Source organism: Pezoporus wallicus, unplaced genomic scaffold (assembly GCF_028554395.1).
Source record: "Pezoporus wallicus isolate ANWC-B61680 ecotype Strahan unplaced genomic scaffold, APGP_CSIRO_Pwel_v1 contig_4238, whole genome shotgun sequence".
Taxonomy (NCBI): domain Eukaryota; kingdom Metazoa; phylum Chordata; class Aves; order Psittaciformes; family Psittacidae; genus Pezoporus; species Pezoporus wallicus.
In genome coordinates this window covers 2825809-2842233 of record NW_026637932.1, presented here as the reverse complement: position 1 = coordinate 2842233, position 16425 = coordinate 2825809, and the positions used below count along the sequence as shown (strand labels likewise).

The following is a 16425-nucleotide window of genomic DNA, read 5'->3' as shown; positions in this document are numbered from 1 at the left end:
CCACGGCGGCTCAGCCCAGTCCCGGGGCGCTGCTGGAGCCATCAGGCCTCACGGTGCTGGCGAGGAACAGGGCCTGGGTCAGAGACCTGCATCTTTACCTCCCATCGCCCCAAAGCATCGCGCAGATGTTGGGCAGGAGGTGCCAGCCAGAGGCAGTCCTATGCACTAGCCCTTGGACAGGAAGGGTGGGAATTCAGCAGTGACACACACAGGGCGTTTTAGATTCCTCCAATTTGTGTGTGCATGCAGTTTGGTGGGTTTGTTTTTCCTTACGAACAGCAAAAAGTATTCTTTAGAAAACCGTATTTGCCCCAAGTGGATGCGCTAGTGCTCGTGGCTCTGCCAGCCTGGCCGAGTCAGTAAGCGAAGCCCTCCGCATAGGGAAGGCTGCTGCAGGGATCCATCTCCAGGAGGTATGCCGGGCTGTCCTCAAAGTGCGTCAGCGGCACCGTCTCCTCCTCGGGCACCGGGCAGTCGGGCTCTGTCTTCAGGAAGGGGCGCTGGTTATCAGGGTAGGCCATGGAAAACAGGGCATCGGGGTCACAAACAAACTTATAGACGTACCGCTCACCAGCCACCTGCAAGGAGAGGAGGGCATGAGAAGGGCCCTGCACCTTCCCCACAGGGAATGACAAGCATGACATAACCAACAGTAGACCTGGTCCCCCTCCCCATCGTGGTGGCAGGGTCACTTACCTTCTGCATGATGCCCTTCTCGTAGTAGTAGCGCAGCGAGCGGCTGAGCTTGTCATAGTTCATGGCTGGCCGGTTCTTCTGGATGCCCCAACGCCGTGCTACCTGCAAGGACAGAGAGGTGGCAACTGTGAAGGCTGCAGCTGGGGTTTGGACCTGGATCCTCAAAGGAAATCTCAGCTGAAATGCAGGGTAGGGGTTTGTTCCTGGGGGCTGGAGCAGCCAGGGGTGAAAGGGTCACCCAGGTCCTGGAGCAGTTCCCTGCCTGCTGCAGTAAGTGCTCCAGTTCCAAGCACCACAAAGCATCCACTGCCAAACCAGGGGCTGAATCAAAAGACATTTGATTAGGGAAGTCTGCCAAAAAAGATGCTTCAAAAAAAACACCCAACCTCCCACAATTTCCATGCACAGCATTAAGAGATATTATGGGTAATTACCCACAATGCGCAGCTCAGCACCACAGCTGCTTTTGATCACTCCCCAGTTTCTTCCTGTATCACCCTCCGCAGAGCTGCATAGCTCCAGCACAGCACCAAGGATCCAGGGCAAAGGATCCAGGAGATGTTTGGGAGGGAGGGAGCCTTGCTTCAAGTGTAAGTGTGAACTGCTGGGCTGCATGGGAAGGATCTGCCCCCCACCTCCCGCTCCCCTGGCTGCATCCCTGGCTCTGACATGCCTGCTTCTGGGGCAGGATCCCACGTACCTCCTCAGGCTCGATCAGCTTGAACTCCATGCCCCGACCAGTCCAGGCGATGAAGTGGGCATTGGCAGGGTCATCCAGGAGGGTGACCAGGAACTGCCAGAGCTGCAGAGACCCACGGCGCTGGTAAGGAGGGCCCTCACGGTACAGGGTGGGCTCCTGCTTCACTTTACCTGCATGTAGCCAAGACACAGCTGATTAACTGCGCTCACTCCTGTGCCAGGACCCTCTGTACAGGGTCAGGCTACAGAGCTGGACTGGGGAGAGGTGCTGGTGGTGGTGCTGCAGGCAGGTGAGGTGCAGGGTGGGTGGCAGGGACAGGGTACAGCACTGATGGCCATGATGCCCAGCCACTGTGCAGGATGATGCTTAGCAGCTGTCAAGAGCATGGCTCCAGCACAGCTTGGCTTTAAAAGCTGGCCACTACAGAGCCCAGGCCCAAATCTGCCACCATGAGCCCTGGTCACCCTACAGCCTTCCCTCCTCTGGGGCTGAGTTCTTACCCTCCAGCCTCTCCGGTACCACACATGTGTCATCAAAATACAATCGCGTGTCTTTTTCATATGAAAATCCTACGGGGAAGAGAACCTCAGTGAGCAAAGGGTCCCTTCACCATCCCAGCTGAACCCCCCCCAAAAAACCTGCCTTGACTTAATCCAGGAACAAGACCCCAGTTCCCCAGTGCTGGAAGCAGACACATCCCCCAGTTATTTCAATAGCATCACACCAGCTTGACAGCTGAGTGCCGCGCAGCTCTGTCCCACCCACCCCAGGGAGTTGGGGAAACAAGAACCCTCTTAGCAGCTATGCTGGGTGCATTACCCCAGATTATATGGCACTGCTGTGCCCTCGCATCATGCTCGCAGGGGTCAGTGGCAGCACAGCACAAGCCCTATTTTTAGTGGGGGTGCCTGTGCTGCTCGCATGCAGACACTTGCAGGTACGACAGGGCTCTCATGCATGCTTTGAAGGATGCCTGGCAGCTCTGCCTGCCCCAAGGGAGGGATGGGACACGCCAGGGATGCCAACAAGAGAGGTACACTCACCATCATGGCTGCTGGGGAAGACACCTCCCCGCAGGTATGAGGACTGGCAGTTAGGCACTTCTGCAAGGAACACGAAGGTGGTGTTAAGGACCTGGGTCCCATGGGGTCCTCCAAGCATCTTTCCCCCTCCGTTCCCCAAGCACATCCTCTGGCCAAGCCTTGGCATCTTCCCCCCAACCCCTCCACCAGCATTCCCAGGGACACAGCACCACCCCCAGCCCTCACCCCCAGTTGTGGGGGGAAACCCAGTGTGATTGTGGGGGGAGCATACTGGAATGAGCACTGGGAGCAAGGTTTAAGTCAGCCTGCGGTTTTCACCATGTTACTCTGGCCCCGCGGGGAGGGAGGCATCTGCTCAGCCGTGCCATCCTCCATCCTGAGGTCGGGGTATTTTTAGGTCCTAAGGCGATTAGAGGATTTTTCCGTGATGCTGGTGGGGTCCAGCAGCCAGAAATCACAGCTGGCCTCAGGCCAGGGCTGCAGGGGGACCGCTGAATGCCATGGGGCACCCAGCCTGTGGCTGTGGCACAGGCCACACTGCGTGCATCTAGTGAATTCCTGCTTTAGCCCCCCACATGGGAAAGGAAAGAGAAGAGGGATAAAAGAAAAAAAAAAAAGGAAAGAAATCATCTACCATGTGAAAACAGCAGCCCCAGCACAACGGGAGCCCCAGGGTGATGAAACACCCACTTCTTAAGGTTCAACCCTGCACCCACAAGCCACAGATGGCAGAGGTGGCTCCACTCCCCGAGTGCTGGTGGGGTAACCCATACAACCCCCAAGCACCAGCCTCTCGCACCCACCTGAGTCAATGCAGTAGTCCCGGGGCTCCTGCTTGATGCCCATGGGGGGCTGGAAGCTGTGGCTGGGGGCAGGGCCGGGCAGGCTGGGGCCACCATGCTCGTAGAGTGGGTCGTGGTACTCCTGCTTGAATCCCTGAGGGGGGCGAGGGGCGGCAGGGCCGAGGGGCTCCGACAGCTGCCGGTGGTAGACGGGGCGGCTGTCCCCCGGGACCCCGGGCTGCGGCGGGAAGGGGAGGCAGGGCTCAGACAGCTGCCTCTGGAACCTGCCGGGAGAGGACTCGGCGTTGGGGCAGGGTCGGCACTGCTGCCACAGTGCTGGCTCCTACCCCAGACCAGGACCCCAGGCTGGCCCAGCGTCCTCAGACCAGTGTGCCGCTGGGGGGTTTGAGCGGCATTGGGTCCCATCCGCAGCTCCTCATGAGCACAGCCACCATGAGGGCTCGTCCTGTGGAGACCCAGTGGAGTATTGGAGAGCCCCATTCCCCTCCAAGCCCTGGGGACAGCCCCACTGGAGGGGCAGGACAGCACATGGGCCATCACTGCAAAGCACTAGGTGATGGTAGCCTGGTGCTGCAGCCAGGACAGCTGGTAGGGGTGGGAAAAGGAAACAAAAAAGCCACCCCACAACAGTAAAATCTCTGTACAACAGTGAAATGCATGCACCCCCCCCCCCCACACCCCGGGGGATCAGAACTGCAGGGTGCAGGGGATGCTGCACCTGGGTGGGTGCTTACGCAAAGCCAAATCCACTCCGCAGCTCTAATCCGCCTGTGCGGCTGGGATTAAACCTTGGATTTGGTGGCAGGGAGCACTATTTTCAGCTCTGGGGTGCTGCCGCTGCCAGCTCGAGCCCCAGCACAGTCCCTGGATACGGGACCAACTCGAGGGGGTGCTGCCACATCCCCTCATCCTCCGGCACCTTGAAAGGAGATCTCTGATGTCCGCACCCAGCTCCTCTCCACTGGCCTTGTGCCATTTGTCTTTGTAACCAGAGCCCTCCCAGCTGCCGGGCTGGGATTACTCCATTTCCGAGTGGTGTCCGTCTGCCCTTCCTGAGTGAAACCCAAGCTCTGTGCTGGCATGGTGCTTCCCAAGGGGTTGGACCCAGCCCCCCACATGGCTTGAAGGTCACCCAGAGCCAAGCCCTATTTCGCTTGGGGAGGGATGCTCATGGGTTGTGAGGATATACTGAGGGTTTCCATGGCCTTTTCAAGGCTACCACATTCCAGCCCCATGCTCATAGATGACACCTCAGCAAAGGGCATTCAGGAGCCACAAGCAAAGCTGGAGGTCAGCTGTGACCTGCACCATGCCACCTACCAACAGCATGAGCAAAGCTGGAGTGAAGGAGGGGAATCAACAAAGCCTACACAGGGATGCAGCATTAATGGGGGACAAAGCCACTGGAGAGGAAGTGGGGCCTCTCCCTCCCCAGTCCCAAAATCACAGCAATGCAGTGTAATGCACACAGGAGCTAAGGACTGACCCTCAACCCAAGGGTGCTTAGGGGCAGGATGAGGATGCCTGCAGCTCCCAAGCCTAGCAGGGCTCAGCTCAGCAGAGCTGCAGTGGGTGGGAGAGAAGAGAGTGGGAGCCCTGACTCAGCACCACTGCCTGTTGCCAAAGGGATGGATGCAGGCAGCAGCCTCTGCCTCCCTCTCCTTTCGCAAGGGGGATGCAAAGGGTCTGCCCAGGCACCCCCAGAGCTGGGAAGAGCAGATCCCTGTCAGCAGGGAGCTGCCTCATGGGGAGAAAGAGCCACAAGATCCCAGTGGGAAGCAGCAAGCACTAGTTTATACTGGACCACAGGCAGCAGCATCTGGCCTTACAGTCTGCAACCACAACATCCCTCCTCCTTCCCCATGCTTTAAGGCCACTGATTCATCTCATGAGAGCCAAAGCTCCCATAAACACCTGCAAGACGCCAGCGCTTGCTCGGGTGGAGAAAGCCTTACCTGTGCTCTGCGGGGTATTGGTTTTCAGACATCATCTTTGGCATGTGCATGGGCGGGTGAGGCGGCCGCGGCACGGCAAAGGTCTGCTGCCTCTGCTCCTGCAGCGCGTGCGGCGCCGGGGCTGCCCCATGGGCCGCTGCCTGCACGGCTGGGGCTGGTGGCGGCAGGGCCGATCCCTGATGTGCAGGAGACACCGGAGTGGCAGGCGGCGTTAATGGCTTGAACCCGGCAGGGGGCTTCCTGTCATAGGCACTGAGGAGGGGAGAAGGGGTGGGCACTGACAGCAGTGCTAACAAGAACACCTTTGCATGGCAGAGGGACAAGAGACAAATCGCTGCCACCGTGACCCAAGGGGTCTGTGGGCAGCAGCAGCCACCACGCTACCTACCAGCAGTTGTAGAGGCACTTGTCCCCATAGCTGGCACAGAGAGCTTGCTCATGGCTGCAGGACGACAGCTCTGAGGAAGGGCTGTGCAGTTCCCGCTTGATCTTTGCTGGAGGTGGGGCGTGCAGGACCACTGCAATGAAACAGAGGAGGATCAGCCCTGAGGAAAAGGACTCGGGGGTGTTGGTTGATGAGAAACTCACCGTGACCCATCAGTGTGCAATCACAGCCCAGAAACCAACCATGTCCTGGGCTGCGTCGAAAGGAGCGTGACCAGCAGGTCGAGGGAGGGGATCCCACCCCTCTGCTTTGCATCCAGCTCTGGGGCAACAACACAAGAGGGATGTGTTCAAGTGAGTGCAGAGGAGGCCGCAAAGATGCTCCGAGGGCTGGAGCACCTCTGCTATACAGACAGGCTGAGAGAGCTGGGCTTGTTCAGCCTGGAGAAGGCTCTAGGGAGAGCTTAGAGCAGCTTCCAGTGCCTAAAGGGGCTGACAAGAAATCTGGAGAGGGACTTTTTACAAAGACATGTAGTGACAGGACAAGGGGGAATGGCTTTGGGCTGACAGAGGGGAGATTTAGATTAGATATGAGGAAGAAATTCTTTCCTGTGAGGGTGCTGAGGCACTGGCACAGGTTGCCCAGAGAAGCTGTGGCTGCCCCATCCCTGGCAGTGTTCAAGGCCAGGCTGGATGTGGCTTGGAGCAACCTGGTCTAGTGGAAGGTGTCCCTGTCCATGGCAGGGGGTTGGAACTGGATGAGCTTTAAGGTCCTTTCCAACCCAAACCATTTCATGATTTTATGATACAGGCTCACCCACATGGTAGGAGGTGATGGGGAGCATCACCCCAGAGAAGTATCTGCTTGGGTGCTTTTTGCTCATGAATCAGCTGCTGAATTACCCTCCTGAGAGCATTAGGCAACCAAACCATGGCAGGATAGTGCCCTAGCAGACCATGACCTGCTGGTGGACTGGGCCAGGGTGGCAAGGCCTGACTTCTGCCAGGGAAGGCAGAGCTTGCACAGTCCCACCGTCCCAGGACAGCTTGTAAGCCGGACACAGTAACCTGCTCACCCTTGCAGGGGCATACCCAGCTCCCAGTAACCTGGCCAGAGAGCTGGCAAGCAGCCTAATGTAATCCACCTTCCCCCAGCCAAGATGCTCCAAGGGGTCCCACAACTGTATGAGTTCAAGTGGCAAACATCCCATTAAACCCAAATCCTCCCTAGCCCCCTCACTATATATAATTTTAAACCAAGTAATATATGCTTAACCTACTTCATTTCTAAAAGCAGGCGCTCTAGGAAAGGGAAAGCGCCTCAGAGATCTTTACCTAAATAGTGCCTGCAGCGGAGAGCCAAGACTAATCGGAAGTGGAGTATTAGCTTCATGCAAAGTCTAAACACGGCCCAGCTACAGTGGAGAGGAACGAATAGCTCCAGGACAACTGTTCACAGCTTGCCAGGTAATTAGCTGCTCCCCTAATTTGTCAAAACCTGTAAAGAGCTGCTGACTCCTCTCTCTACCCCTCCTTCCCCCCCGTCCCGCAAAGTCCTGGCACATCAAGGGCGTAAACCCCCCCCCCCCAGGAGGATTTGAAACACAAAGCCCAACACTGAGCCAGCACAGCCCCCCACCCGCTCCCAAGCTGGATTTATCCCCCCCTCCCCAGTGAGGTTTTGCCACTCTCAGCATTTCTAGCCTTAACAGGAGGCCAGCGTGGCGGCAGCAAAGCCCAGGCGCCCCGCGGGAAAGCGAAGGGGAACTGGCTTTGGAAGGGCTCCAGCTGCCTATCGCAGGCATGTCTCTTCCTAACAGGCTCCGTGTTGTTGGAGCGGGTTGTTTTTCCACCAGCCGTACAATGGGGCCTGGTTATTCATTGAAAAAAAAAAAAAAACGGGGAAAAAAAAGGCTCTGCGCAGGCACCACCCTCCATTCATAAACAATTTGGAGCGCTCCATTCATGTGGCTGGGGAAGGGAAAAAAAAAGAAAGAAAGAAAAGAAAAATTTCCCCAGAGCTTAGCTCTGCCATTCAAGAAAAGGGAAACGAGCCTTAAGATCCTAACAGAGACCAGCTGGCCGAGCTGGACTTTGTGCAACGTTTGGATTCCTTACACAAACACCACAGGGCCGGCTGGCGCAGCTTGGCAAGGCACACTCATGGCCAGCCAGGGCAGCGATGCTGGAGAGCCTGGGAGCAGAGAGGAGCACCGAGGTCTGGGGTGCAGCTCTCGGGGGAGGAAGGAGCTGGGCTTAGGTCCCCAGTGGGAAGTGGCCAGGCAGGGAGCTGGGAAGGGGGCAGGAGGGTTCCCAGGGAAGGAGATGCCCTGCTCCAGTGCCTCAAAGGCAAGCTGGGTGTGCAACTGCTTTTAACCTTTCCGGTCCTGCGCTGGGACTATAATTAAAAGCTAAAAAAGTATATAAAAACAGGCAGAGGGAGAAGCTTAACTATAGACAGGGCTGGAGAACGCACCTCAGGACACCCATGCCAGGACTGAGCTGTGGGAGCGCTGAGAGCACCCATGGGTGCCCAACAGCCCCTCCTTGGGCTGTTTCAGCCTCTGGGGATGGAAAGATCCCACAGAGAACAGGCAAGGGGACTAGACACACATGCCACTGCTGTGCCCTGCCAGCAAAGAAGCACAACCGGGGGGCTCAGGCATAGCCTGCAGTGCCACCCTACTGGCCACGCTGGAGATGCCCCAAACATCAACCTTCAGCCAAGAGATCTGCCACATGAAAGGCGACATCCTAAAGTCATTTGGGACCTTGAACTGCTGGTGAAGCCCTTGGTGGGGGACAGGGAAGGTTGCTCCCCAGCCATCACCATGATGGGACCTCTAAGAGGTCCAACATGGAGGATGTTGGCTTGGCTGGTGGCACACACTGCTTGAACCATGGGGAAAGCAATGAAAACCATTTCCAGCCTGGCCACCAGCTGGGGACCTTGGCATCCACTCAAGCCGTCACCTGGAAGCTGTGCTCCACATCTGCCCCTCCATCCCCCAGCATTACAGGACGCGCCCAAGGTCACGCCAGGAGAGGAGCCAGAAATAGAAGCCAGGTTCCTGCTTTCCTTTGTTTAAACAACCCTTCCTCAGAAATAAACCTCCTGCTTTCATTTTGGTGTGTAAGAAACTCCACTCCATGCCCTGCCATGGCTTTAACCACTCATTGCCCATGCAGGGAGCCACAAGTTCCCTGGGAGCAACCCCTGCGAATGGCAAAGCCTCTCATGATGGTGCTTGATCTCCTCAGCTTGATCCATTGCTTCCCAACTACTTTAAAGAACCGATCGAGATACAACATTGTACATATCCTCTTCTCCCCAGACTGCACCACTGGAGAACCACTGCACCTATGCTGGAGTCACTCACAATCTCCTTACCCTTCCAGGGGCATCTGCCACTGCTCTGGGTAGTTCACAAGCACCAAATACAGCCTCTCGCTGCTCAGTCCAAGGTGCCGAGAACAACGCATCCCTTATTCAGCGGAGCCCTGCTTTCCCCAGCCTTCCAGCAGGATTTCCTCCCCGGAGCAGCAACCTGCTGCCCTCCAGCATATTATGGTACTTCGTTGCCAAACCCCAACCCTAAGCCCATGTCTGCCAGGGACCTCAGCTACACAATCAGGAACAGCAAGCTAGCAGCAGCCAAGCTGCAGGCAGCTGCCATGCCATGAGGGGTTCTTTAGCAAGGTGAGAAAGATGCTGTTTGGAGCATCCCTGAGATTCAACAGCATTCTCTACAGCAACATCTCAAACTGAGCCTGGCTTGTCCCTTTTTGCTACTGAGCAGAGGAAGCTTGGCCCTGGAAATGCCAGTGCCATGGGGCAGGTGATAGAGCTGGCTTGCTCAGGACAAGAGAGCAGCAACTTCCTCAGGGAAAAGGCACAAGCTGCACAAGAGTCCAATGCATGCCTGAAAACATCCATAATATAGGGACTTGCCTTCCCTCAGAATCCAATGGGCATTGAACCCAAGGCGACCCCCAGTCTGGAAAAGAAGCATACCCCCTTTAGCAAAAGCTGAATGCAGGGGGGAGGCTGCACCAAATTCATCCCCTTTTTTCTTCCTACACTATACACAGTTCAAATCCACAAGGAAATGAGAAGCTGGGGCCAGAAAGCAGTAAGCTAGAGACTCTCTCCTCTTTAAACTCTTTCCAGTGTTGGTATGGAAGAGCCAGGCTACCCGTTTCTCCTCCACTGGACTGGCTGGACTGAACCCTCCCAGCCAGCGCAGCCCAGGAAACCTTTGCTTTCTCTGCCCGGGACACCTAGGGAAGGTTATTATAGCAGGGAGTCACATAAGGAGCTCTGCTTTCAAGTGACAAAGTCATTTCAACGCCAGGTCTGCAGAGGCTGAGCAGGTCAGAACATTTTAAGAGTCTCGACCAAATGCCCCCTTTTGTTTCTGTCTTTTCCTTCCCTTCCCTGCATCACCCAGAAAAGTTTTCTCTCCTCTCTGCGCTCTTCAGGTTACAAGGAAACAAGAGACTGCCAAAAGGCACTGGAAACGGCTCCAGCTCCAAGAGCCACCCTCCCACGCTCGCTGCGGTTTCTACCGCTCCAAGCAAGAGCTGCCAGGCTGCGCTAGGATGTCAACAGCCAGTTGCGATTCTGACTCTGGGCTCGCCTTTTATCTCAGGGGAGACAAGGGAAAAAAACGCATCTGAAACTTGGGCTGTCTGGAACAATTTAATGGCAAACTTCCCACTCAGAAGTAATCAAAGAGCAATAATTAACACGCGTTTTACTGTAGGAGAAGATACCCTGCTGCATGCTGTGACAAAGCTGGAATGAAAAAATCTGTTCGACTGCAGGCTAAATTTGATTTCCTTTAAGTTGCATAGCTCTCTGGCTCAACAGCAAAACCCAGCCACCAACACCATGCCACTCATTCCATTTGCCAGGTAACAACTCAAAACATCCCGATTCCCCCTTGCCCTCTGACCAAGCCTTCATTCCGAGGAGAACCAGTGCCCAAGAGAAGCAAAGTACCGCACACCATTAACCAGCCCCTGCCCTAGCCGCTAACCCATTTCAGCACAAACCACAGCTCAGAACCAACTCTCACTCTTACGCAATTCAAGAGGAGCTGCATTTTCACTGGCCTCCTTTTAAACATGCTGGCTTGCCAGTGATTAGTGGTGCTTAAAGCGGCTCAAGTTTCACCGCTCAGGTCCACTCTTGCCAACAGCACTGGGCCACGACTGTTAAAAAGCTCCAGAAACTGCAGAAATTGTGGCTAACCAAGGAGCCCAGCACAGGCTCATGCTTCCACTTGAAAAGGAAAAGATGTGTTTATACGCAAATCAACATTACTATGAACAAGCAGCAAGTCTCGGAGAAGCCCAGAGATCAGTTAGAGTATTTCCATGCATTTGGCTAGTTTCCCCTATTTAAAAGGGATGGGACATTGCAAGTTTCATCTCGATGAACCCAAACCACACGTGCTTTCTCCCAAGTCTGTGATTTCACAGTTTCAGCCCCAGCAACTGCTTTCCCAAGGAAGACACTCCAAACCCAGCATGAGGCTTTGCAAAGGCACCCAAATATTCTCCCCCAGAGAATAAAACCCCAGAACAATCACTTACAGCTTTCAGACTGGAAATCTGGGACAAACTGTTCATCATCAGGGACCTGAGCTAAAAAAACAACAACAAAAACACCGGGTTTATACCGTTTTCAGTTCTCAAAAAAAAAAAAAAAATGCTTGCAGAGAGGTTTTACACAGCAAAAGGAGGAGGTGAAGACTTGCCTTCAGCTAGCCAGGCCTCTTGGAGCTGGCTGAGATCCTGGAAGAGCTCTGGAACAGAGTGAAAGACTTATGTACTCCACAGAATAATAAATAAAACTGCCATTATTCACAGGATTATTTCTAAACCAACGACTGTGAGGAGAGCAGCCTCACAGGACCGCAGCAAGGCCACAGCTGCTCAGGCCAGCCCTGCCTACCTTCTGAGTCGTGGGCTAGGTCAGTCTCCAAAAATTTCCTTTTCCTATCAGATCCCAACCGGCCTCGGCCCTCCTCTGCGCAGGACTTCTGCAACAACCAGGTTGACAACAGCCTGTGAGGGTGGCAGCCCCCAAGGACGGGGAAACGGGTGCCCCCACGGACAGGGTGGATGGGGCAGGGGGAGATGCACGGGGCAAACTTACCCCGGGGCCCATGAAGGGAACCTGCTGGTCGTAGAAGCCATCCATGGTGCAGGGGAGGTGGGGAGTCCCCCCGGCCCGCTCAGCATCGACGCCGGCCCGGGAAGGGGGGGATCCTGCCCAGGCTCCGGCAGGTGCGCTGCTGGAGAGGGGGTTGGGAGAGGGGAGGGGGAGGGGGAGTGTCAGGACCAAGTCCTGGCCCCTACCGCCTCCGGGGCTGGCTCGGTGCGGGGCCGCCGCGCCTCCCCGGGGAGCCGGCCCGCTCCTGCCGTGGCGGGTCGCAGCCCCCCGGCTCGTGATGTCACCCAATTTCTATAGAAACGGGCGTGACATCACGCGCCGCGGGAGCGGGAGGAGGCAGGCAAGGAGGGAGGGAGGGAGGCAGGGAGGGCTCCGCACACGCCTCGCCTCCCCCCGCCCCTGCTGATGCTAGGCGCTGGAAGGGCCACGCCGCAACCGGACCCATTCCCACGCCGCCCCGCGCGCCCCATTCATAAACTCCGCCTCTCCTCCCCTCCCCCCGTGCGCGCTGGCGCCCCCACCCCCCCGCCATTCACAGCGCTCGGCCAGCGCCATTCATAAACACCTCCCCCGCCCTGGGCCGCGCTGCGCTGCGCCCCGCCGCCAGGCCCCGCGTACCCGGCCGGGGAACGGCGGGCTCGGCTCAGCCGCCGCGGGCTCGGCAGCAGCCGGGCGAGCCGGGGCCGTGAAAGGGGCCGCTCCGCGCCCGGGCACCGCGCTGCCGCTCTGCACCCGCAGCACCCGAGCCAGCGGCCTCCGCCGCGTCCCGCCCCGCCCCGCGCCGCTTGTTTACCCTCGGCGCCAGCCAATCGAGCGCCGCTGCTCTGCCGTTCGAGCCGTCTGATTGGTTGCAACGCCGCTGCGCGCCCGCCCGCGCTCAGCTCGGAGGAGACCATTGAGGCAGGCTGGGTGGGCGGGGACGGCGGCAGCCAATGGGCGCGGCGGGATTTGCATTGGCTCCGCGGGGAACGTTTTTCATTCACAAAAAAAAAGAAGGGGGAAAAGGCCGGCGGGTGGGGCTGCTGCCGCGCAGCATTTAAAGGGGCCGCGATCCCCTCCCGCAGGGTGCCTTGTTGTGTTAAGGGATAGCCACGGAGGGTTGATGGGGCACTCTGGGGACCGGATCCGAGCGGGGATGGGGGAAACCTGATCTCTACACGCAGTGCCCGAGAACCTGCCGCGCAGCAGCTCTGCAGATGGGGTGGGCCGCAGGCCCCACATGCCATGGGGACAGTCTGCTTGCTTAAGGGGCAGTTCTGCCCCAGCAAGACGCCGTCACACGGGTTCCCCTGCGGGCCCGGGGCTAGCCCATGCTTGAGTGCTGGGTTTGGCGGCCTTTCTCCTGCAGCCACCCTGGGGGCAAGGTTTGCCTTTGAGAAGAGCTCGTTGGAGGAGGCCGTAAGAAAAATAGTACCCACCTGCAGGGTTTTTGTGGCTGCTGTGGCCACGGACCCCCTCGGGTGGGTTTGTGGACACAAGCCCTTACAGGACTGCAAATAGCTTAGAGGATTGGGAATGAGTTTAGGACACAGTCATGCCGCTGAGGGCCTGGCATTGCTCTGTCAAGTGCCCCAGTAGCTTCTCAGCTTGGGAAAGGAGAGGAGTCTCCTGTCGGATCCTGGGAATTTAGGCCTTAATAAGCCTGTTGATACAATGTTGAAGCCACTTTGAAATCCTTGGCTTCAGGTCATAGCCTTGCCAGTGTGTTGGGAGAGCTGCCTAGCATGGTTCTGGGCTGCTGGTGGGATTTCTCTGTCAGTGTTGGGGTACTGGTGAGCTTCCGGAGTCCTCCAGAGCCACCACCATCCCCCGGGGATGATGCTGGTAAATGGCTGGTAGCTCATCTGCCATCATGTCCTGTGTTATATTTGAGAGGACACCTACCAGGATGCACTGCCCACCAGGTGCCTGTCCCCAGCACAGGGGGAAGTGCGCAGAGGGCACGGGATGTCCTTGCTGCACAGGGATCATTCCTGGGGTGCTCTGCTGGCATTCTCACTTCCCCTCTGCACACAAGCAACCCAGATTAAATCACCACTGGTAAAATTAGCAGATGACACATGGGCAGGTGGGTGACAAAACCTGGGCCGGGGAACAAGGCAGGCTGCTGAGGACATGCGGGTCATTGCAGACTGGGGCACAACCAGTGACCCGAGGCAGCCACAGCCTCAGCACCCTTGGGGCTCTTGCTGCCACCTGGCAGAGGAAGAAGTGATGGGAGCTGAGTGCAGTGGTGGGGCAGGCGGGTGGGAGGCCACAGATGTGCCTTGTGAGGAGCTGAAGCCCCCGGAGAGCCAGGGCTGGGAAGGGGGGATGGCAACCGGCACCTGCTAAAATTAGAGCCCACTCATGGGGAAAAAAAAAAGAGAGATCTAAAAAACTGCAGGCTCCAGATTTAGGCCGTTGCAGCTCCCACTGAGCATCGCTCCATTGCACTGCTGCTGCCAACGCCCCTTCAGCCCCAGCACCCCAAATCAGGCACCTCCTGTTTGGGATCTCAAAGGTGGCGACCTCATGCCTGGACTCAGGGAACTCCAGTGCACCCCAGGACAAGTATTTCATCACCATCTTTATTTGAGGCAAGCCCACAGCAGTCCAGGTGTACACGGCAACATGCGCTACACTACGGACACCATTTCCATGCAGGCAACCACAGCTATGCACACAGCAGGAGGACAGGGCTGGGAATGAGGTTCCCCAGCTCTCAAGGGTCCCCCAGCACTGGCACCAGTGCCTGGAGCTGGGGGTGATGTGTGGAGGCTTCTGCTCCATCCTGTGGCCTTCAAGGGATCAATGGGGCTGAGCTGGGAGACACCAAAGGGGACAAAGGGTTCAGAGCCTCAAGTTTCCCTCAGCCACATCTCTGGAACTAGGACAGCCAAGCCAGCATCCCAGCCCCTGTGGGTCCCCTCCTGGGTTGGAGACATTTGCACCATTAGACTGAGGAAGTCATCAGCTGCCAGGCCCATTGAACTATGGCTTCAGCATAATGGGAGAGGATGGAAGCTGCATCTCCCAGGGGAGGTGGCAGGCTCCCCGTGCCCTGCAGAACACGTCTGAGTGCTCCTTCCTGGCTTTGAGCTCAAAGGAATGCTCTTCATCTCTAACATGCTGCCAGACCCCTGGGTCCAGGCATGCTGCCTGCTTGCTTCCCCTGCCTCTGCCACCACCAATGGCAAACAAGCAGAGGCCCAAGCGCTGCTCTTTGTCCTAAGCCAGCAAACCATGACCGGGTGCAAGGAGCAGGTCTGCTGTGAAAAACGTTGCTAATTCCATACAGGCACTTTCTAATTGGAGCCTTGGGATAAAACCCTGGGTTGAGGCTGAGCGGGCAGGAAAATGGATCCAGACCTGCAGCTATAAACACTGCTGACCTCGTGTGTTGTCATCCCATGGATCAAACCTATCACCCCACCTGCTGGCAAAGTGCTAGAGATCACAGAATCACAGAATGGTTTCGGTTGGAAGGGACCTTAAAGCTCATCCGGTTCCAACCCTCTGCCATGGGCAGGGACACCTTCCACTAGAACAGGCTGCTCCAAGCCCCATCCAGCCTGGCCTTGAACACTGCCAGAGATGGTTGAGGGTTCTTTCACCCACCCCAAGCAGGGGGCTTCCAGGCACAGCTGCTGCTGCAGAAGGGCTGGAGAAACGGAGGCTGCTGGTTTGTGGGACACGGGGTTTATTTGGCCTGGCTCCCGTATGCTTTCACCTGGGTATTCATTAACAGGCGCCCCGGGTGAGGAGGAGGAGGGTGGATTTACACACTGTGGGTGGAGTGTGCTCGTGCACGGCTCACAGCTCTTGTGAACTGTGGCAACCTCTGTGCTCCGCAGCACAGGGCACCCTCCTCACGGCTCCTCAGCTACCACCAGCACACCGCTGGGTGCTACACTGCAGCGAGCACCTGCCCCCAACTCGCCCTGCCCGGTGCTGGTGCCGAGGGCAGGAGGAGGGGGAGCTGTGGCAGCCCACTGGAGCCTCCTCCTGTGCCCTGGCTGAGAGGGGCACTTGTGGGATGGAGCCTGGCTGGGGCTCCCCTGGGGTGCTGCCAGCTCCTCCCTTGTAAGCAGGGCCCTATGGCTGCTATCAGAAAGAGCACACACACGGCAGCACTGCCCCTGCTTGGGAGGGTGATCAGCAGCTCTCTTTCAGCTCACTGTTCACTCTGAAACATAATGACAGCAGCACCCTCTGCACAGACAGGAGGATGCTACTGAATGGAGACCTGCAGCGTGAGGAGGGACCAGCCACTGCGTCACTGGGGAGGATATGGTGACTTGTTCCCTGTGGCAGAGGCATAGTGCAGACAGGCAGTGGTTTTCCTGCCTGTGGCAACATCCATGGGGCACACACCACTCCTGGATTCATGACAGTAGCACAGGGGCCTCCACCAGAAAGGAGGCAGCTGCCTGGGAATGGGGACTGACTGGGGAGCTGGGCATCCCCCCACACAAGCGTCACTGCAGGAGACAGCAGGTGCCTGCAGAAGCAACCAGCAGCTCTTCCTGTGGGCTGACCCTGCCTTCTCCTGGCTGCTGGAAGCACTGTGAAGCAGGTCACACACCCAGATCACCATGGCCTCCGTGCATTTGCCCGTTTTCTGGTCCCCATCACATCCTGGGAAGCTGCATCCTGTGGTCTGCCCCCAAACATTGAG

The 16425-nt window shown here is 57.3% G+C and overlaps 1 protein-coding gene across 1 annotated transcript; it reads right to left on the bottom strand.

Moving 5' to 3' along the window:
• Positions 1-262: 262 nt before the first annotated feature.
• ETV5 (ETS variant transcription factor 5) lies at positions 263-12260 on the bottom strand. The gene is made up of 12 exons (XM_057408407.1): positions 11748-12260; positions 11544-11631; positions 11347-11394; positions 11183-11233; positions 5586-5715; positions 5198-5449; positions 3243-3505; positions 2440-2499; positions 1897-1965; positions 1397-1566; positions 697-798; positions 263-578 (listed from the first exon to the last, which is right to left on the bottom strand). The coding sequence occupies exons 1-12, from the start codon at positions 11790-11792 to the stop codon at positions 357-359; spliced, it is 1500 nt and encodes a 499-aa protein (XP_057264390.1). The 5' UTR covers positions 11793-12260; the 3' UTR covers positions 263-356.
• Between the last annotated feature and the right edge of the window lie 4165 nt (positions 12261-16425).

Bases quoted from the DNA above. Each gene is read 5' to 3' on its own strand.
- ETV5 (XM_057408407.1), bottom strand. From the start codon at position 11,792: ATGGATGGCTTCTACGACCAGCAGGTTCCCTTCATGGGCCCCGGG. The intron at 11,234-11,346 runs GCAAGTCTTCAC...TTGTTTTTTTAG, and splicing joins AGAGGCCTGGCTAGCTGAAG to CTCAGGTCCCTGATGATGAA. The intron at 5,716-11,182 runs GTAAGTGATTGT...GTTTCATTGCAG, and splicing joins AGATTTCCAGTCTGAAAGCT to TGGTCCTGCACGCCCCACCT.